At 39.7% G+C, this 22,536-nt stretch overlaps 1 protein-coding gene across 1 annotated transcript; it reads left to right on the top strand.

Annotated features, from left to right (window-relative positions):
• The first annotated feature begins 17,009 nt into the window (after positions 1–17,009).
• Positions 17,010–22,152, top strand: LOC129925127 (mucin-2-like). The gene is made up of 3 exons (XM_056023505.1): positions 17,010–17,084; positions 17,298–17,392; positions 21,447–22,152. The coding sequence occupies exons 1-3, from the start codon at positions 17,010–17,012 to the stop codon at positions 22,150–22,152; spliced, it is 876 nt and encodes a 291-aa protein (XP_055879480.1).
• The last annotated feature ends 384 nt before the right edge of the window (positions 22,153–22,536 follow it).

The raw sequence follows: 22,536 nt of genomic DNA, 5'->3' as shown, positions 1-22,536 counted from the left end.
TACTTCAAAAAAGAAGATGATTACGTCCTACGCGTCATGCATTTAGCCATGCATATTAACCAATAACTTAAATTCTGCCAAGTCACTGGTTTTCCTGGCTAGCTCAGGCAACTCATTCCATGCTCTAATAGCACTAGGGAAGAAGGAGCGTTTGTACAAATTTGTCCTAGCATATGGAACGAGGAATGTGCCTTTATCTTTGTGTCTTTCAGAGTAATTTCTGGGATAAGTATTTTCTAACATTTCAAACTTTTAAAATAAATGATAAATAACAATAAATATATAAATAAGAAATATTTGTGCCAAATTTCCAGCTTGATCCGAGATGGAGCGAGGAGGCAATAACGCTGACAAACCTTTTACAAGACTGACAGACAGAAAAACAGAGTGAATTGATATAAGCTTTGTAAAAAGAAAAAAAAAGGCGTGAACAGGTTCTGTATTGTTTTCCATGCACCTGCCCGTCATTCCATTATCTTGACCAACGTCCATCTACCCCAGGTACAACAGGGCAGCTCCTCTCACACAAACACACACACACGCAATCACCAGAACAAAGAACTGGTCACACAATTCCATTCACGGTTTCTCACATTTCATTGTGGCAATGGGAAAGAAACAGTTCCTTTTTCCCGCCAATTTTTAGACAATCGGACACAAAAACATTAAAAAAAAACTTGGCCGTAGGTCCAAGGGGAGCTAATTTCACGTCTGATAAGTCCGCTGTTGAGGACGAACAATGAATCAACGAACGTAGATGACCAGGCCGATGGTTGGAGAACACTTGTAAGGGCATCCGTCAAAACACTTGTTGAAATTAACCAACAAATGCAGAAAAAACTGGCAACAATAAGCAGACGACGAGAGCGTGAGAAATCCCGTCAAATCTTATTGGCCATATTAGGTCGTGAATACATTCTAATTTTAACTTAACTAACATATATAAAAGCCTTATTTATACAAATAACGTTTTTTTTTTAAGCTGAATATCCGACTTATAAAATAAACCACACAGTAGAAAAAAATAATGCCAAATAGAAGACCTTTTGAAACTGTGGCTTTTTTATTTCTAGAGTATTGTGATTCGACGCTCTGACACTCGTTTGACAATATTGTGACACTTAGCTTACCCCCTACACCCTGGGTGGAATTCTAATTAAGGACGCCCCGAGACTAGGAGAAACCAAAGAGAACGTCTAGCGCCATAACAAAGACAAAGATAAATAAAGGTCCTCATACATCAAACATGTGCTTACATCTAGACACATGAAGGTCCTCATACATCAAATATGTGCTTACATCTAGACACACGAAGGTCCTCATACATCAAACATGTGCTTACATCTAGACACATAAAGGTCCTCATACATCCCACATGTGCTTACATCTAGACACATGAAGGTCCTCATACATCCCACATGTGCTTACATCTAGACACATGAAGGTCCTCATACATCCCACATGTGCTTACATCTAGACACATGAAGGTCCTCATACATCAAACATGTGCTTACATCTAGACACATAAAGGTCCTCATACATCCCACATGTGCTTACATCTAGACACATAAAGGTCCTCATACATCAAACATGTGCTTACATCTAGACACATAAAGGTCCTCATACATCCCACATGTGCTTACATCTAGACACATGAAGGTCCTCATACATCCCACATGTGCTTACATCTAGACACATGAAGGTCCTCATACATCCCACATGTGCTTACATCTAGACACATAAAGGTCCTCATACATCCCACATGTGCTTACATCTAGACACATAAAGGTCCTCATACATCAAACATGTGCTTACATCTAGACACATAAAGGTCCTCATACATCCCACATGTGCTTACATCTAGACACATGAAGGTCCTCATACATCCCACATGTGCTTACATCTAGACACATGAAGGTCCTCATACATCCCACATGTGCTTACATCTAGACACATGAAGGTCCTCCTACATCCCACATGTGCTTACATCTAGACACATAAAGGTCCTCATACATCAAACATGTGCTTACATCTAGACACATAAAGGTCCTCATACATCCCACATGTGCTTACATCTAGACACATAAAGGTCCTCATACATCCCACATGTGCTTACATCTAGACACATAAAGGTCCTCATACATCCCACATGTGCTTACATCTAGACACATAAAGGTCCTCATACATCCCACATGTGCTTACATCTAGACACATAAAGGTCCTCATACATCCCACATGTGCTTACATCTAGACAGACGAAGGTCCTCATACATCCCACATGCGCTTACATCTAGACACATGAAGGTCCTCATACATCCCACATGTGCTTACATCTAGACACATAAAGGTCCTCATACATCCCACATGTGCTTACATCTAGACACATGAAGGTCCTCATACATCCCACATGTGCTTACATCTAGACACATAAAGGTCCTCATACATCAAACATGTGCTTACATCTAGACACATGAAGGTCCTCATACATCCCACATGTGCTTACATCTAGACAGACGAAGGTCCTCATACATCCCACATGTGCTTACATCTAGACAGACGAAGGTCCTCATACATCCCACATGTGCTTACATCTAGACACATGAAGGTCCTCCTACATCCCACATGTGCTTACATCTAGACATATGAAGGTCCTCCTACATCCCACATGTGCTTACATCTAGACACGAAACGAAATGCTTGGGCTTGGTATTGTTGAAGGTCAGTGTCTCATTTCTGAGACACAATGTGAAAATTTGTAAGGGTGGTGTGCTGGTCGTTTCAGATCTGCAACAGGTTGGGGTTAGGGCGTGGAGACGAAAGGCCCAGGAGAGATCTGAATGGAGGGATGTGTTGAAGCAGGCCGGAGCCCTCCATGGGCTGTAGCGCCACTGGGATGAAAAGTTTCTCAGTCTTTATCAAACTGTGGGCGAGGCTTGTGTTCTGTACCATTGCATACAGGCTGAGAGCAGTGGCGTTGCTTGGGAGGGGGAGAATTTTAAAAAAAAATCCAACGGGACCCCCACTTGAGGAGTGCTCCCTAAATGAGTGTTTTTACAATAAAAATTAAATATAACGCAAAATGTAGGGGCAACCCAAACGATGGAAAATTCCTAGCTACGCCACTGGCTGAGAGATCCAAAGGAACTTTATTGCTCTACGTCATAAGTAGAGAAGCCTTTACAAGTTGACAGAGCGGGCCCCGCTTTCAAGATGTCCATGACTGTCATCTTGACGTCAAACCAAGATTGAGACTAACCGACATTGCTGTCAGCTCATGGGGAATTTAGTGTCAGTTTCGTATCTTATCTTATAAAATACAGACGTTACTTCAAAAGAGAAGATGATTACGTCATGCATTTAGTCATACGTGTTAACCAATGACTTGAATTCTGCCAAGTCACTGGTTTTCCTGGATGGCACAGTAAACCCATTCCATGCTCTAATGTGCCTTTATTTTTGTGTCTTTCTGAGTATTTTGTTATGTCTGGTCTGGCCTTAAATTATTGTAATCCCCAATGACAATAAAGCTACCATTTAACACCTAGAGATATTTGTAAAATGTTTTACATGTTTCGGATGTTCCTTCAGAGTTGAAGATAATTACTTCCTAGTCCAAACCTCCCGCAGGACGACGGGGGATGGGAGCGGGCAGGCTTTGAACCCGGGACCATCGATAAATCTGAACGACAGTCCAGCGCGCAAACCGCACGACCAGGCAGCCAGCCTGTATGTATGTTTAATGGTATGTTTTATATATATATATTAGGAAACCTCAGCATTTGTTCTATTAATTTTTAGAATATTCCTCCTAGGCCTCTTTTCTTTGCCTCTTTTGTAAGGTTTTTTTTTTTTGCGCTTTTTTTTGGGCCTAATTGCCGTTCTATGGGCTTCTTTTTTTTTTCCTTTTAAAAATGTCCACATTTTACAAACATTAAATAGTAATGAATTAAATAAAAGTATGAAACATGATTAACTTAAAACTTAATTATTAAATAAAATAGTAAATCTACGTGAATAGTAGATAGTAACTTGTTCGAGATTAATTAAACAACTAAATATTGACTTGTCTTGTGAGAATTATTTTCCTCGTCTTGGTTGTCTGTTAATAAACTTTGGGTCCATGTGTTGAATATCTGATGGAGTTTAGGTTGGCTGCCTGGTCGTGCGGTTTGCGCGCTGGACTGTCGTTCAGATTTATCGATGGTCCAGGGTTCAAACCCTGCCCGCTCCCATCCCCCGTCGTCCTGCTGGAGGTTTGGACTAGGAAGTAAACTATCTTCAACTCTGAAGGAACATCCGAAAACATGTAAAACAAGATATTTCTTTTTAGTTTTATTTATTATTCAGTACTGAAGAGATGACATTGCCAACAACACAGAAGACACTAACATAAGTTTACGGTTTACACAACAGTTCACGTTAAAATTGTTCATAAACTTTCCAAACTTGACGATCACTGGGTTGTTCATTGTCCTCTGTTGTAGATGAACGAAGTTATTTGGGATTCATTCGGAATGATCTGACCTTATTTCCTATGGAAGCCCAAGAAACCTTGTTGGTGCGTTTGAATTCTTAAAACTGTTTTTATGTACCACAAAGGGAGCTAATCAACGCAAAAAAAACCTGTTCATGTACATCACTCAGTCATAAGTCCAACGCCAATGTATACAGGCTGAAAGGTCCAAAGGAACTCTATTACTATGACCGCTTTCCCAAATCACTAGTAGAGAAGCCTCCACAAGTTGACAGACCGGTACCGGTTTCCAGATGTTCACTTTTCGTCAACCCAAGATTGAGGCCACACAGCATTTTTTAAATTCAGTATGGACCTCATTCACCAATCGTAAACAAACAAAATTTAGTCACGTGATCTTATTGACAAAACAATGGAAAAAAACTGTCACGTGACAACCATCATGAATTAAACATGAGATCGTAAATTATATAGACGAGATAGAGCACCACGTTGCTAAATGTTGTTTGTTTACGATTGGTGAATGAGGTCCATTGAAGAGATGACATTGCCAACAACACATAAGACACTACCATAAGTTCACTTTAACATTGTTCATGAACTGTCTCAACTTGACCTTTTTTTTTGTTTTTTTTAAATTCAGAAGAAGATTTTTCTTGCTAAGCTGATTCCCACATGGATGAATGGGTAATTAATTTCACGTTTGTATTATTTTCCAAGATTATGTCCTTAATATGGTGTCCAAAAATATGCATTGGAAATTTCAAGATATATGTGCACATGATAGCCAAAAAAAAAGACCTCGTTAGATATAGATTATTATAGATATCGGGTAAATCCGTGCCAGTGGGTATCGTCTGGATAATGTTGTCATATTGTAAGTTGACTCCATTCATTAGAGATGCGCTAAGATACATTGACATTTAGCGCGTATTTGCTGCGTGAGTGTGGCGTGTTAGTGCGTATATGCATGCGAACTGCGTGTGTGCGTGTGTAGCTGGAGTGGGTTGTGGGCGGAGAGACTGGTCACGTGGTTCTTACTCGCACTGATAATTTAATCATGGGGACATAATCGTAAGGCGGGAAAAAAAAAACCCCAACAACAACAACACAGGTGATGCTCTTCTGTCTGGAAGTGATGACGTCAATCAGGCGTCATTAGCTGGCAATTAACACGCGACTCTGATATGTAATTTGGTTGCGATTGATTCTAGGCACGTGTTTTAGTGTCACTGCATGTGTGTGTGTTTGAGAGAGAGAGAGAGAGAGAGAGAGAGAAGGAGAGTGTGCTTACGTTTACAATAGGAAATGGTCGCCCCTTTTGATATGTTCAAGTTGTGAAATATCGTCAGGAGGGTGCTTGTAAGGTAATAATACGCAGTTTAAACCCCCTGGAACAATATGCTTCAAGGCAGAAAGATTGTCAGTAATGCATTTATGGTATGAAATTAATTAGTATTTTGTAATTTGTTCTGATATATTATTTGAATCATATAACTGATTTTTATTGGCCATGATATATTTACATATTTCATATTTATACTTTTATGTTTATAATTTCATATTTATACATAGTATAATTACTCTTTCAGATTTATGCTTTCTACGTTTTAGGATGGGAAATATATTTGAAAGTTGTCATAAGTCTGGAAAATAAAACAATGAAATAAAATATTAATGTCAAATCCCATGTGTTCAGACCTCGTTGAGATATCCAAAAAGTTTCGAGATAAATCCCGTTTATGAACCTTTGATCCCGTGGCCAGGATGAATGATTCGCTTTTCACTGACCCCTCTGTCTGGAGGCCCACTTCAACTAGATGATCATTTAATCCCATCCGTTTGTTCATGGGGTCACAGTCCCCATCCTAGGCGAGGTCAGAGGCCGATCCCGCGTGGGACTAACTCCATATTCCTATAATGTACAATGGCGTCTTTGCTCTTATGGACCGGGCTGGTGAATGTATCAATGGATGCGGACTGGTTAACAAGTCTTTCTTCCATCTTCACCAAGCGCCAGTACACTCGCTAAAGCAGAACTGAGGTAGCCTACTGGACGCCCTGTTTCCTCTCGTTCTTAGACGTTCCGTTTCCCACGGGCGGACGTTTCCACAGAGAGCGCCACGCTGAGGAGACGGGAGCTTGAATCACCCGTGTCTTCAGACCTCACACTTTTCTTTTGAAACTCCAAAGTGTAGGGAATGGAACAAAGCCTAATTCTATAAATGACCAATGCATGACAATACATAACAAATACTGACCAATAAATGACAAATACTGACCAATACATAACAAATACTGACCAATAAATGACAAATACTGACCAATACATAACAAATACTGACCAATAAATAACAAATACTGAGCAATACATGACCAACACATAACAAATACTGACCAATACATGACCAATCCATAACAAATACTGACCAATACATGACAAATACTAACCAATACATGACCAATACATAAGAAATACTGACCCATACATAAATACTGACCAATACACAGCAATTACTGACTAATGCAAAACAATTACTGACCAATACATAACAAATACTGACCAATACATGACCAATACTTAGCAAATACTGACCAATACATAAATACTGACCAATACATAAATACTGACCAATGCATAACAAATACTGACCAATACTTAACAAACACTGTCCAATACATAACTAATACTGACCAATACATGACAAATACTAACCAATACATGACCAATACATAAGAAATACTGACCCATACATAAATACTGACCAATACACAACAATTACTGACCAATGCATAACAATTACTAACCAATACATAACAAATACTGACCAATACATGACCACTACTTAACAAATACTGACCAATACATAACAATTACTGACACATACATAGCAAATACTGACCAATAAATAACAAATACTGAGCAATACATGACCAACACATAACAAATACTGACCAATACATGACCAATCCATAACAAATTCTGACCAATACATAACAAATTCTGACCAATACATGTCTTGCGTGTATCAGAAAATCTCCTGAACGATGGTTTACTTAATCAAAGATTCACACAGACTCAGGACAGTCAAGTGAAAGCGCTAAATCTGACTAAATTACATATAATTTCAGGAAGTCTTTTTCCATGGTAGACCAGTTCAAGCCTCTAATTTTTAGATTAGATGGTAGGACGGGGGAGGAGAGGGGGACAACACTAGAAGACTATATTGATTATATCAGTAAGCATTATCTATAATTTAAATTATTAATATTTCTTTACCTTAATTAGAAATTTTCTGTACACGAAACCCCACATCTCTCTTAGGCCGGGTTTATAAACAAAGTGTTTGACAAGGATTCGAACTAGGCAGAAACAGGTATTTTCGTCTTCCGCATCCAACTTCGGTCTGGCCACTAAATTACAGCTTGACCACCTGGGTGTCCAGTCACCCGTAACCTCTTAAATGATCTTACTATTTATCTGTAGACAAGATGATAACTAAATCCTCACCCCCCCCCCTCCGCCCCGATGAGCTGCTATTCTTAGTAACTTGGGAAGAAAAAAAAGAGTTATTTCCCATGACGATGTTTTATATAGCTTTTTTTTTTTCCTTTTTTTTTAGTTTTTTTTTTACCTCCAGGAGTTACTTCCCATTCAAACATTTATTTTCGTTTCAGGAAAACTAAAAATAAAACGGTCGGTGAATGCCAGGGGAAGATAACTCTAAAGACAACGAAGCTTATTAGCGAAATGTTGAAGCGACCTGGCATTCGTGGAGTTAATTTCGCGGAGTAGCTGGGGATTTACCCCCTCATGGCGGCGCCCCTGACATCTCTCTCCCAGCTATCTAAAGAACACAAACAGACAGGTCAGAACGGAGTGTTACTGTTGCTAAAGATTTTTGAGTGTTTTCTGAGAAATGTGGTCACCGTAACGTGGTTACTGGAGGAGTTGTAACTTTCTTATCATTAGATAATAGAAGGCTTGCAACAGGTCAAGGCAATATAAGATAAGTGATATAAGATAAGTAATAGTATAAGACAATAAAAGTGTATACACAGATCCTAATAATACAATGGAGTAATGCACTGCCTAGAGAGACAGAAAGAGAGAGAGAGAAAGGGAGAAAGAGAGAGAGGAAGAGAGAGTGAGAGAGAAAGAGAGAGAAATTGAGAAAGAGAAAGTGAGCGAGAGAGAGTAAGAAATAGAGAGAGAGAAAGAGAGTAACGAAGAGAGAGAGAAATAGAGAGAGAGAAAGAGAGTAACAAAGAGAGAGAGGAATAGAGATAGAGAAAGAGAGTAACAAAGAGAGAGAGAGAAATAGAGTGACAAAGAGGGAGAGAGAAATAGAGAAAGAGAAAGAGAGTAACTAAGAGAGAGAGAAAGAGAGAGAGAGAAAACGATAGAGAAAAAGAGAACGAAACAAAGAGAAAGAGAAAGAAAAAAGAGATTGACAAAAAGAGAGATAAGGAGAAAGAGAATCATAAAGAGAAAGAAATGAGAAAGTGAACAAAAGAACACAAAGTGACAAAGCGTAGAAAACTAAGAGAAAACAGAGAGTCAACTTAGAGATACTGCACAGCGAAGATAAGAGAGAGTCAACTTAGAGATACTGGACAGCGAGGATAAGAGAGAGTCAACTAAGAGATACTTAACATCTTGGATAAGAGAGAGTCAACTAAGAGATACTGCACTGCGAAGATAAGAGAGAGTCAACTTAGAGATACTGGACAGCGAGGATAAGAGAGAGTCAACTTAGAGATACTTGACAGCGAGGAAAATAGAGAGTCAACTTAGAGATACTGGACAGCGAGGATAAGAGAGAGTCAACTTAGAGATACTGGACAGCGAGGATAAGAGAGAGTCAACTTAGAGATACTTGACAGCGAGGATAAGAGAGTCAACTTAGAGATACTGGACAGCGAGGATAAGAGAGAGTCAACTAAGAGATACTGGACAGCGAGGATAAGAGAGAGTCAACTAAGAGATACTGGACAGCGAGGATAAGAGAGAGTCAACTTAGAGATACTGGACAGCGAGGATAAGAGAGAGTCATCTAAGAGATACTGGACTACGAGGATAAGAAAGAGTCGAGGATGGATAGATAAAGCGACAAATGGGAGGGAGAGACGCGGATGGATGGAGAGTCAAGAATGTGAGGAAGACAGAGAGGGAGAGAGTCGGAGAGGAGAACAAATAATGGAGAGACAGGAAGAGAACAACGTGGATGGAGAGAGAGACACACAGAGGGAGAGACCGGAAGGATAGCAAGAGGCGGGAGAGATAGGGAAAGAGATACGGACTGATGGTAAGACTATTCTAGCAAAGTAGTGCAAGATTTTCAGAGACCTGAACCCTAGCCATTACGTTTGTAGTCTTGAGCTGTCAACGCTACACCTTCAGCCAGGATGGTTTAGATCTCTGGCGCTACTTACAATGTAAGTATTTTAACCTCAGTTCTCCTGTTAAGAAGGCGATAGCTTCTGCTCACGATATGTAGATATTCGATACCGTCCACTTAGCGCAAACAAAATCGTATGTCAACATTTGCGGTGGAGCCGAAACACGGGCGGTATCGGATAACACTGTTTAGCCGAGTACCGACAGCGCTGCTGTGTCCGCGACTACTGCTGTTTGGGTTGTGTACCCTTTTCAATGTTTTCTTGGAGCTCTGGCGTAGGGACTATTTCTGCGTCTGTTTTGTTGTCCAATTCCACAGAGAAAACACAAATTTGGACCGATAATAGGATTGTACTTACGGATACAAGGATGCCATTGGATTATTTCCAACACAAGATTTAATTCTAGAACCCATAAATGCATGACGTCATAATTCTATTTTTTTTTCTTCTTTTTCCATGACGTCGCTAGTCCAAGTAGATTGATTCCCTTGGCCCTTGCCTCGTATGTGACGTGGGATGCTACTTCATTGGTTAACGCAAGCTCTGACAAAACATGGTACTTGCTTAGCTGAAGCCTGACCCTGTGGTATGCGCTCGGGAATGTCGCCATGATGGTCCCGAGTTTCAACCCTGAGTTATGGAGTGTGTTTGTGTATGTAGGTTTAATGTGTCTGATAAAGTTTTTTAGTACGTTAGCTGCAGATGCGTGGATAAAAAAAAAAATTAAAGTAAAGTTCCCCCTTTCAGACCTTGTGGTCTATAGGGCAGATGATGTAATAAAGGTCATCTGTCTCTGTAGCCTACGGTTTATTAGTGTGTCATGTGGCCAGCACAACGACCAACCGCCTTTACTTTTCCCCAACAATGTCAGGTACCCATTAGAGCTGGGTGGACTCAGAGGCGCCAGAAGATCCCGAAATTAAAAATCCCAGACTTCACCAGGATTCGAACCCCAGTCCCCGGTTCGGGAGCCAAGCGCTTTACCGCTCGGCCACCGCGCCTCCAGATGCGTGGATAAGGGGATAGTTATTGATAGGGAACGTATTCAATGGCGCAGGACACACGATTTATACAAAACGTTTTGCGTTGAATAGCCTTTTCTAAGTACACTTGGTTGGACTTAAAGGCATATACAATAGGAATTCATGCCTGACAGCTGGTAAACGCACCAACAAAAACATTTAATATTATGTTTTTTGGCATGTTTGGGCTTCCATAGAAACTAAAGAGGGTGACTTTGAAGGGAATCCTAAGTTCAAGGACTTCGTGCGTTTGGCATGTGAGCACAAGTATGATACACGCGTCTACAACAGAGAACAATAGACAACCATGTGATCATTAAGGTTGAACAATTTTTAAAGTTAATTTTTTTTTATTTATTTTTTAAAGGAAACCTCAGAATTTGCGCAATTCAATTTTAGCTTTATCATCATAGGAATCCTTAGGCCTCTTTTCTTTGCCTCTTTTTTTGGGGCTTTATGTGCCTCTTTTATGGGCCATCTTGCCTCTTTTGTGGGCTTTTTTTTTTTTTATAGGTTTTTATTTGTAAGTTCTCATAATTCACAAGTATTAAATCATAAACAATTGAAAAGTGATTAACCTAAAAATATAATAATAGTAATAGAAATATTATTTAATATCAAAGACATACTACCTAACCAATGAACCCCCTAAAGACAGAAAAATGATACAAGTATCCTCTACTCCAGAACAATCAACACAGTATCAGATATCCCTGACCCCCAACACCCTATTTCTGGAAAACTACCTGAGCATTGTACAGGTATATGAAAATCAAACTACATAATTCTCTACCCTAAAGTCCATTATTTTTCTAAATGTCGATTCTAAGTGACTAGGATCAAACACCTTATTATTATGTAGACATTTGAGCCAGCTAGCCCAAACAAGATTCCTGCATTCGGAAACAATAATCAAGTTAAAGTTATGTATCATTTTATTTTTTAGTTTTGGCAGCTTGTTTAAAATAATAGACAAGTTAAAATTTACATAATTGCCACAGTTTGCTTCCAATAAGTCCCTTACAGTACTTCTAACTTGAGGGAATAATGGACATTCCAAATACATATGTTTCTCATTATCAGCATTTTCAAGATGGCATAATATACATTCACGGTCATTTGCCCGTCTTCTAACCATAGGGGTCATCCCAAAGATAAGTCTATAACTTAGGGGCCTTAACCAACTTAATGCTCCTAATAGTGTTTTTAAATATAAAGCTTCTAATTAACTTGTTCAGCTTGTTTATGAATTTAGGAGGTGGCTCTGTAATGTTAGCCAAATAGACAATCTTTGGAATGACCAAACTATTTATCAATACAGCTCTACCAAATATTGTAGAACCTGTGTGCTGATAAAGTTTAATCAAGTTTGAGGCTTTGACAAAAATATTCTCCCACTGGTCTTTACAATAGAACAAAGGATTACAGGTATTGACAATACCACAAATCTTGATTTTATCAACTATTCTGAAAGCGCAATTCTCTTTGAATTTCCATTTCCCTAGTCCCATTACAGAGGATTTATTTATATTTAATTTTGGGGTATTCTAGTAATTAGTATACGAACGAATTTAACCAATTAAAAAACCTTAAGTAATAATTCATAAATATAAGAAATTTGTGTTTTAGATTAGGTTTTGAATTTGTGGCCTATTATCAATGTGCGCTTACATCAATCTGAATATAAACTACTTGATTGATATAGTCCCGTAACTTTAAAATGGTTGGCCTATAAAAAGAGCAGCTCGGCAGCAAAAATGAACTAGCAGACGACGAGGCTACCCGTTGACCTTATTCGTTCTGAACGTTAACCTTCATTGTTGAGAAAACATGGAACTTTCTGTTTTGTCTGGTGTGTGTGTTTATTTGTTTTTGGCAATGTAATCTTCTACTGAAGTATAAAAAAAAATAATTGAAACAAAAAAAAAAAAAGAATTAAAAAAAAAAGATTCAAAGTGTTCAGTACTAAAGAATCAATTTTCCACACTTTTTCGCCTGTAGCACAAAAATATTTGTGTAGAATTTAGTTGGTAACAAAAGGTCATTCAATAGGGCGACCTTGACCTTGTTAATTTTGTCTATTTCTTTCAAAATCTTTCCCGATCTTCCTTTTTTTTTTCATTTTCTAAATATTTTTTTTTTCTATAGGTTCCATTATATCACCATCACATTTCTTCATGGCGCTTTCCCTTCTTTTCTTCTCTTTTGCTTTATTTTAATTGCTTAACCGGATCTTAAACATCAAAGCGTCTGCAAAAATCTGATTACTGTGATTAACGTTTAGTGTGAATATCCCTAAAGCCAAAGTGATGTCTTTGAATATGGCTACACGTCAAACCTGTGAACCGAATATGGCTACACGTCAAACCTGTGAACCGAATATGGCTACACGTCAAACCTGTGAACCGAATATGGCTACACGTCAAACCTGTGAACCGAATATGTCTACACGTCAAACCTGTGAACCGAAAATGTCTACACGTCAAACCTGTGAACCGAATATGGCTACACGTCAAACCTGTGAACCGAAAATGGCTACACGTCAAACCTGTGAACCGAATATGGCTACACGTCAAACCTGTGAACCGAAAATGGCTACACGTCAAACCTGTGAACCGAAAAAGGCTACACGTTAAACCTGTGAACCGAATATGGCTACACGTTAAACCTGTGAACCGAAAAAGGCTACACGTTAAACCTGTGAACCGAATATGTCTACACGTCAAACCTGTGAACCGAATATGTCTACACGTCAAACCTGTGAACCGAATATGGCTACACGTTGAACCTGTGAACCGAATATGTCTACACGTCAAACCTGTGAACCGAATATGGCTACACGTCAAACCTGTGAACCGAATATGGCTACACGTTAAACCTGTGAACCGAATATGTCTACACGTCAAACCTGTGAACCGAATATGTCTACACGTCAAACCTGTGAACCGAATATGTCTACACGTCAAACCTGTGAACCGAAAATGGCTACACGTCAAACCTGTGAACCGAAAATGGCTACACGTCAAACCTGTGAACCGAAAATGGCTACACGTCAAACTTGTGAACCACAAAAAAAAAAAAACAAAGACTAGAAAATGTCGCCCTGACATCAAAACACAAACACTTGTTAAGTAAACGTCGCGTGACACTAGAGCAGAAAGGAAACAGTTTAAAAACAAACCTGGAGTCAAGTTCTGGAGGTCGTTAAAGTCAACTGCAGCTTTTGCAGGTGCATCGCTCTTTTTTTTTTCTGCAAACTTTTCGGCCATATCGGCAGTACCAGCTACTAATCACTGACCCAAAAAGTCCCAAAAAGCCCGTGGAGTCTGGGAGCACATGAGGCGCCCTGACCGCACTTCCCCGTGGTGGAGGCTTTCCAGGCCTGAGCAAGCTATTATAGCACAGTGCAGGGCAGGCCACTGTCCTGTTGGCTCATATTTCTCGCGGCTATGGCCAAATTTTGATTCACGGTGCCCCCGCTGCGGGGAAGAAGAAGAAACCGTGCCTCATATTCTGTTTGACTGCCCCAGACTTGCTGATCTCCGTCTCGACAGGTCTGGGAAACCCAAAATTCTCGACCTGTATGGCGACATTTATGCACTACGCAAGACAGCAGGGTTTCTGTCCAGGGCTTTTGTAAGAGAGGATTTGAGCCTCTCAAGCCCTCACTCCAATGGAGTTTGATGATGATGACGATGATGATGATGATGATAATGATGAATCACTGACCAGTTCAAAAAGTAGAGTACCCTTTCAAATTTGTTTCTGTAGCTTAAAGTTAACGAGGGTGTCATGTAGCCAGTACAACCACCAATCGCATTTTTCTTGTTCCCATCTAATGTCAAGTGCTATTTTAGTTGGGTGTGCTCAGGGGCGGATTCAGACTCCGGAAATAGAAAGTCCCATTCTTCACCAGAATTTGAACACAGTAGACAGTAGACCTTAAATAGACCATATCTACTTTTTTATTGACAATGTAAAGAAATGACCAGTGATTGTTGGCTTTGCAGGACCACTGCGTTGTAACAATTAGAAACTTAAGTGAAAAACAAATAAAAAATGAAAACCTAAGAATATAATACTGTTGTAAAATAACAATATACCCTGTTATTACCCGATAGAGGGGATAGGGATAACTTAAGTGGCAGAGACATTCGAGACAAGAAGATACTCGTTACCCGTCTGCAGACCTTCGTCACAAGGAAATTCTTTAGTGGAGACTGTTAAAGGGAGACTACAGTGAAATTTATTCGTCAATAAGCAGCAGTTCTACTGCTCCAGACCTACATCACAAGGAAATTCTTTAGTGGAGACTGTTAAAGGGAGACTACAGTGAAATTTATTTCCCTCTATCAAATCTCGACCCTGACAATGCCGGAGAATAAAAATTCGTTTATTTATATGATAATAGTCTTAATTTCATTGCTCGCAATGACAAAATATGAAATTTGGATGGCTTTCTGGCCGAGTGCTATTTTCTCCGACAGTCGCCACGATAGTCGCGGTTTCGAACCCTGCCCACTGCCGCCCCAAGCCGTTCTGCTTAAGGTTTGGGTTATCTTATCTTATCTTATCTTATATAATACAGACGTTACTTCAAAAAAGAAGATGATTACGTCCTACGCGTCATGCATTTAGTCATGCATATTAACCAATGACTTAAATTCTGCCAAGTCACTGGTTTTCCTGGCTAGCTCAGGCAACCCATTCCATGCTCTAATAGCACTAGGGAAGAAGGAGTATTTGTATAAATTTGTCCTAGCATATGGGACGAGGAATGTGCCTTTATCTTTGTGTCTTTCAGAGTATTTTATTAAATTTTGTTTTTGTATTTGAAGATTATGGTTCAGTGTTTTATGTATGATTGCTACTTTACTTTTGAGCCTTCTGTCCTGAAGGCTTTCTAAATTTAGTGATTTTACTAAAGGTGTTACTCTAGTCAAATGTGAATATTCGTTTGTTATGAATCGCACTGCTCTATTTTGTGTCTGTTCTAGTTTCTTAATGTTTTCTTGAGTTGAGGGGTCCCAAACAGAGGATTCATATTCTATTATTGGCCTAACCAAGGTTAAATAACATTTTAGTTTTATGTTCTTATTTGATTTATAGAAATTTCTTTTAATAAATCCTAATGCTTTGTTTGATTTTTTTGTAGTTTCATCAATATGTGGATTCCATGACAGTTTTTCATTTATTATAACACCTAGGTATTTTGCGTTTTTAGTCTGTGTTACTGGTTTGCCATGAATAAGATAAGTGGAATTAATTTGTTTTAGTTTTTTTGTTACTCTTAACAACTGACATTTTTCTGGGTGGAAAGACATGCTCCAATTTGATTCCCATTTCTGTAATTCATCTAATTCTCTTTGTAAAATATCTGTGTCTTGTGTTGTTTTTATTGTTCTATATATTATGCAATCGTCTGCAAATAATCTGACTTTTGTTCCTGAAGTAATGCAATTTGGTAAATCATTTATGTAAATTAAAAATAGTAGTGGACCTAAGACTGTTCCTTGAGGTACACCTGAGTTTACTGTTATCGGTTTTGATTTAGAGCCATTTATTATTACAGTTTGTTCTCTCCCTATCAGAAAGTCTTTAATCCACTGATGCAGTGGACCATTAATGCCGAAATATTTTAATTTTTTAAGCAAACTATGGTGGTGAACTTTGTCAAAAGCCTTAGAAAAATCTAGTAAGATAGCATCTATTTGTTCACTATTATCTAAACCTTTTGAAAAATCATCAATTAGTCCTATTAGTTGTGTTTCACATGATCTATATTTCCTAAAGCCATGTTGGTATGGTGTGAGGACATTATGTTTGTCTAAGTGGTTAGGGTTAAGAGATAATACTCTTCATTTCCGAAGGTGGATAAAAAAAAAAAAAAAAGAGTACAAATCAAATACAACCAAAATAACTTTTGCACCCCACCTTGTCTACACCACTGTAAAAATTTTATTTTTTTTAAATTGTCCGCATATTACCAAAACACCAATTATAACCGAAAAAGAAGACGCCATGACACCAGAGAAAATAAAAAACAACAACTCTCCAAAAACGAAACAATTCGAAAACGAGTCTGACATTGAGTGGGGGAGCTGCCGGTGATGCCAGCTGCACCTCTTGCAAAGCGCATCATCTTTCTGGATGTCCAGTCAAGCAGAAATTGGAATCACCTTCAGGTTAGCGATATCCCCTCTGGCAGTCGGGCAGTTGAGTGTCAAACATATCTCACGTATTTTTTTCTTAATGGGCTTTTTGGTGACTTAACCGGAAGATGTTTGTTTTTATGGAGTATTGGCTGTATCATCCGTCTCTCCCTTGTAGCATGTGTCAGGAAAAAGACGCGTTGTGCGCATGCGCTGTTGCTAATGTGTTCATGTTTTGCTTTTCAGATGTTTATTCATAAATGCCCGTGTCATCCATATGTGGATAGTCGTATCCGTGGAGATATTATGCGCAGGCAGAGAGCCCGATGTTTACGGCTGAGGTATTTCTCAGAGAGGGGTCACCACTAGGGATTCGAAAGAAGAGAGACGATACTCTTCAACGGCCAAGAAACTGACTGATTGAGAGATAGGGATTAGTCATTTTTATTAATTTCAACATATTGCATTTCACACGCCCAAAAAAAAATGCATTGTAATTTAAAAAAAAAATCAATACCTATTTTATGTTGAATGGATATTCCATATAGACATTCATGTCAGACTAGAATATAGGCGAGGTCGTATTCAACAAATAACAACTGCAATACACAGACTAAATCGACATTTGTCAGTATGGGGATGGAACCTGTGACATTAGTGTGATTTGCTTTTTAATATGCGTAGCTTTTTTTCCACTTTATTTTCCAGAAAGATACATTGCAAAAAAAAAAAGAATTTTATGGTATCACAACAACAAATGTAAAAACTTTGTTCAGAAATTGTTCATAGTTCTTGCGTTCATTTGCTTGTCCTTTTTCTCACCCTAGACGCGTGAAAATCCGCATACATCTTACATGGGCTTACATCTCACACGAAATGCCTGATCTCCGTAGTTTTGAAGGTCAATGTCTTTATTTTCTAGTAAAGTCCAACAGTTCTGGGACACATACACACACAGAAGTGTTTTTTTTTATGCATGGTGTGTTGTCAGTACTCAGCCATTCTGAAACGGGAAAGGGAGGGGGGGGGGAAGGGGAGGCTTGTGTAAAAAATTGTTCATAAACTGTCCAAACTTGACGATCACTGGGTTGTCCATTGTCCTGTGTTGTAGACGAACGAAGTTATTTGGGATTCTTTCGGAAGGATCTGTCTTTTTTTTTTAAAATGTAATCAACGCCTTTATTGTTACAAATACAATGGACCTCATTCACCAATTGTAAACAAACAACATTTAGCCACGTAGGGCTCTATCTCTTCTATATAATTTACGATCTCATGTTTAATTCATGATGGTTGTCACGTGACAGTTTTTCCCCGTTGTTTTTATCAATAAGATCACGTGACTAAATGTTGTTTGTTTACGATTGGTGAATGAGGTCCATTGTGACTCTCGTGTGGGATATGTCTGTAACCACAAAATAGGCTCTTTAAAAAACGGACACTACAACTAGTTGACTTTAGGATGCATAACAAGTGGACAAAGCACATAGCAAGAGCTGCCGTGTTATACAGCACTCCCCCCACAGTTTACATTAGAAACAATATGTCTTCCCTGACAACACAGTACTAACGTCATTCGGACATTTGTCAGTTATTGAGAATATAGTCATTGAAATCAAGTGACAAAACTGTATGGACGAACATGAGAAATAGGGAAACAATGCATAGAAAGTATAATAATAGGATCTGTCATTTTTTTCTTAGTAGTTTAGTATTTTCTACTTGTTAAAACATTATTACAAATTTTTAATACTTATATTTTTTTTTTGTGATTTAAAAATGGTATATCTACTCTACGTAAAATTAAAATCCAAGGATGATTCATGAGATAAGAGGATGCGAGTGGTTTTCTACTGTTTCCAAAGATATTGACGTCTCTGTTTCAGACTTACTCATTTCCCGAAGGCTATCACATCTGCTGCTATCTTGGGCCCCTTTTACACGATCTTCTAAAAATCCCCCCCCCCCCCCCCCCCAAAAACACACTTCTCCCCGCCATTTGCATTCTCACATTAGGGTCCACCCCATTTCGGAATTCTGTTTCCAATTCATGTTTTAACTCCCCATTCTGAAGGATTTGGTTAAGTAATTAGTCTTATTATCTTCCCTTCTACCCCCCCCCCACCCCTCCCACGTTCTATTAAAGATGAACTAGCTGTGTTTGTGCGTGCCTGTGCTGAGTTTCAAGGGGGGGGGAACGCTTCGTTTTACACTCCCTCCCCCGCAAGCCAAGTATGATTAAACACGCGAAACACTTTCTCCGTTCTCGCTCTCTCTCGCGCGAAGTCTCCCTCGAAGCGAGATGCGCCTCTTCAGAGCCCGGAAGTTCAAAGAGCAGCAGAAATTGTCTCGGCTCCACGATTGATTCTTATCCAATAACTGTCTCTTTAGGAGATTGGAAGCGGGGCCTCGCGAAGATTGTCATCCAGGGGACGAGGCGCCGGGCGAGGCTGACAATTCGAATTAAGGGCGCGGAGAGGAGGAAAAGAGAAACGTGGCGTTTCGGGTAAATTACAAGGTGGTCAAAAAGGATTGGTGGGGGGGGGGGGGGGGGGAAGAAAGGGGGGGGGGTAATGTTGATGGTCAAGGTGAAGGATGTTGTAAGATGGACTAATAAATGTCTGTATGATTTTTTTTTTCTATCAAAATGTCATTGCCATAGAGGTCAGTGTCATAGATGTCATGTTTATTTTGTCCTTGCTAGAGAAGACCTTGTCCCACTAGAACAGGGGTTCTCAACCTGTGGGTCGCGGCCCCCTTGGGGGTCGAATGACGATTTGCCAGGGGTCACCTAAGACCATCGAAAATTGTCTACTCTTCTATTGCTGTATGTGTGTGTGTGGGGGGGGGGGGATCGCGGCAGAGTGGGGGATTGTAAAAAAGGGGTCGCCGAGAATAAAAGGTTGAGAACCGCTGCACTAGAACTTTGGATCTCATCTTGAATATATCATGGTATCGATTCTTTTATTTAACGATTTCACATAGAATCGATGTTTTAAATGCAATAAAACGTCTAGTGTCACTCCAGGGGTGGGCTAAGTATGGTTGCGTTCTCAAAGTGGCTCTCGAAAGAATTGAATTTTCTACGCCACATAAAAAAAAATAAACATGCTCATTCCTAGTGTTATAAAATAGAAATATTTAGAAAAATAAAACTTCTGTTTTGTGATATTTTAATTAATCGATATATTAAACAGCTTTTATAAAGGAAAGAACATCCTTTTTTACAGCCACGTCTCTCAATATTGTAAGATTTACATCCCTTTTCTTTAACAAAAAAACTTAATTAATTACCCCTTATTAATTATTTAAATAATTGTTTTAATTTATTAAATGTTTTATCTTTTTTTTTAATATATATTTATTCTAGTGTTGTTTGGGTCAATGAATAATTGTGCAAAGTTTTAACTTGATCCGAGAATGGGAAGTGGGAGAAATAGCGTGTACAAGATTTGTACCAGACTGACTGACTGACTGACTGAGTTCATAAAAGGTTTGTAATATGGGGCCACGTGATAAAGAGAACCTTTTTGTCACCGTCAGCTATTGTAACAAATATTCGAGGCCCTGATTTAGTACTCACCCAGGGCCCCGCGAACCGCTACGGCCGCCTCTGTGCAGACATCTAACATTTCAAACATAAACACAACTGCCGCTTCAACGTTTACAACAAAAACCATCGACCACAACAGCAACAGCCACATCTTCTCCAGACATACCTAATCCAGACACACCCACCCCAGACACACCTTCTTCACACACACCTGCCACAGACACACCTACCCCAGATACACCTACTTCACACACACACCTGCCACAGACACATCTACTCCAGACACACCTACCACAGACACATCTAATTTAGACACACACCTGCCACCGACACATCTACTCCAGACCCACCTACCACAGACACATCTAATTTAGACACACCTACCACAGACACACCTACTTCACATACACACCTGCCACAGACACATCTACTCCAGACACACCTACCACAGACACATCTACTCCAGACACACCTACCATAGACACATCTACTCAGACACACCTACTTCACACACACCTGCCACAGACACGTCTACTCCAGACACACCTACCACAAGCACATCTACTCTAGACACACCTACCACAGACACACCTACTTCACACACACCTGCCACAGACACGTCTACTCCAGACACACCTACCACAAGCACATCTACTCCAGACACACCTACCACAGACACATCTACTCCAGACACACCTACCACAGACACATCTACTCCAGACACACCTACCACAGACACATCTACTCCAGACACACCTACCACAGACACACATACTTCACATACACACCTGCCACAGACACATCTACTCCAGACACACCTAACACAGACACATCTACTCCAGACACACCTACCATAGACACATCTACTCAGACACACCTACCACAGACACACCCACTTCACACACACCTGCCACAGACACGTCTACTCCAGACACACCTACCACAAGCACATCTACTCCAGACACACCTACCACAGACACATCTACTCCAGACACACATACCACAAGCACATCTACTCCAGACACACCTACCACAGACACACCTACTTCACACACACCTACCACAGACACATCTACTCCAGACACACCTACCACAGACACATCTACTCCTGACACACCTACTTCACACACACCTACCACAGACACATCTACTCCAGACACACCTACCACAGACACATCTACTCCTGACACACCTACCGCAGACACATCTACTCCAGACTCACCTACCACAGACACATCTACTCCTGACACACCTACCGCAGACACATCTACTCCAGACTCACCTACCACAGACACATCTAATTTAGACACACCTACCACAGACACACCTACTTCACACACACACCTACCACAGACACACCTACTTCACACACACACCTACCACAGACACACCTACTTCACACACACACCTACCACAGACATAATATCTACTCCAGACTCACCTACCACAAGCACATCTACCAGAGATACAGCTTTGGCTGTTGTCGAGATGCTACTGAATTCAATCTCCGCCCTCAGAATACTCTTACTAAGACATATGTTTATATGATAGAAGAATTTTGTGAAATGATATAATAGAACGACCAATAATGTACCGCGAATCTAAATCTTACATTCATATAAAGATTAGTGTGTAAATATTGTTGTAATTGAAAATACTTTCATTCTCTGGCATTGCTAGGTCTGAGCTTCGTTTAAGTCTACTCTCAACACTGTCCACCGGAGGAATTCTCTGATGTTGTGGCAGGTCTGCAGCAGTACCGCCCTCAGACAGGTAACAAGAATCTTCTTAGGAATGTTTAGGGTCTCAAATGTATTTGCGAGATCAATTGTCACTTTCCCCTCGAGATATTATTTTTTTAGCCAACCTCGCAGTATCTCTAAGCTTTGGTTTACATATTTTGTTCTTTTCTCTCTTTTACTTTCAGTAAAA

This window comes from Biomphalaria glabrata, chromosome 3, assembly GCF_947242115.1.
Source record: "Biomphalaria glabrata chromosome 3, xgBioGlab47.1, whole genome shotgun sequence".
Lineage (NCBI taxonomy): Eukaryota > Metazoa > Mollusca > Gastropoda > Planorbidae > Biomphalaria > Biomphalaria glabrata.
Note: the sequence above shows the minus strand (reverse complement) of the source record. Positions and strands in the feature narration are given on the sequence as shown.

Bases quoted from the DNA above. Each gene is read 5' to 3' on its own strand.
- LOC129925127 (XM_056023505.1), top strand. From the start codon at position 17,010: ATGCCAGCTGCACCTCTTGCAAAGCGCATCATCTTTCTGGATGTCCAG. The intron at 17,085-17,297 runs GTTAGCGATATC...TTTGCTTTTCAG, and splicing joins GAAATTGGAATCACCTTCAG to ATGTTTATTCATAAATGCCC. The intron at 17,393-21,446 runs GTATTTCTCAGA...CATCTACTCCAG, and splicing joins GCCCGATGTTTACGGCTGAG to ACACACCTACCATAGACACA.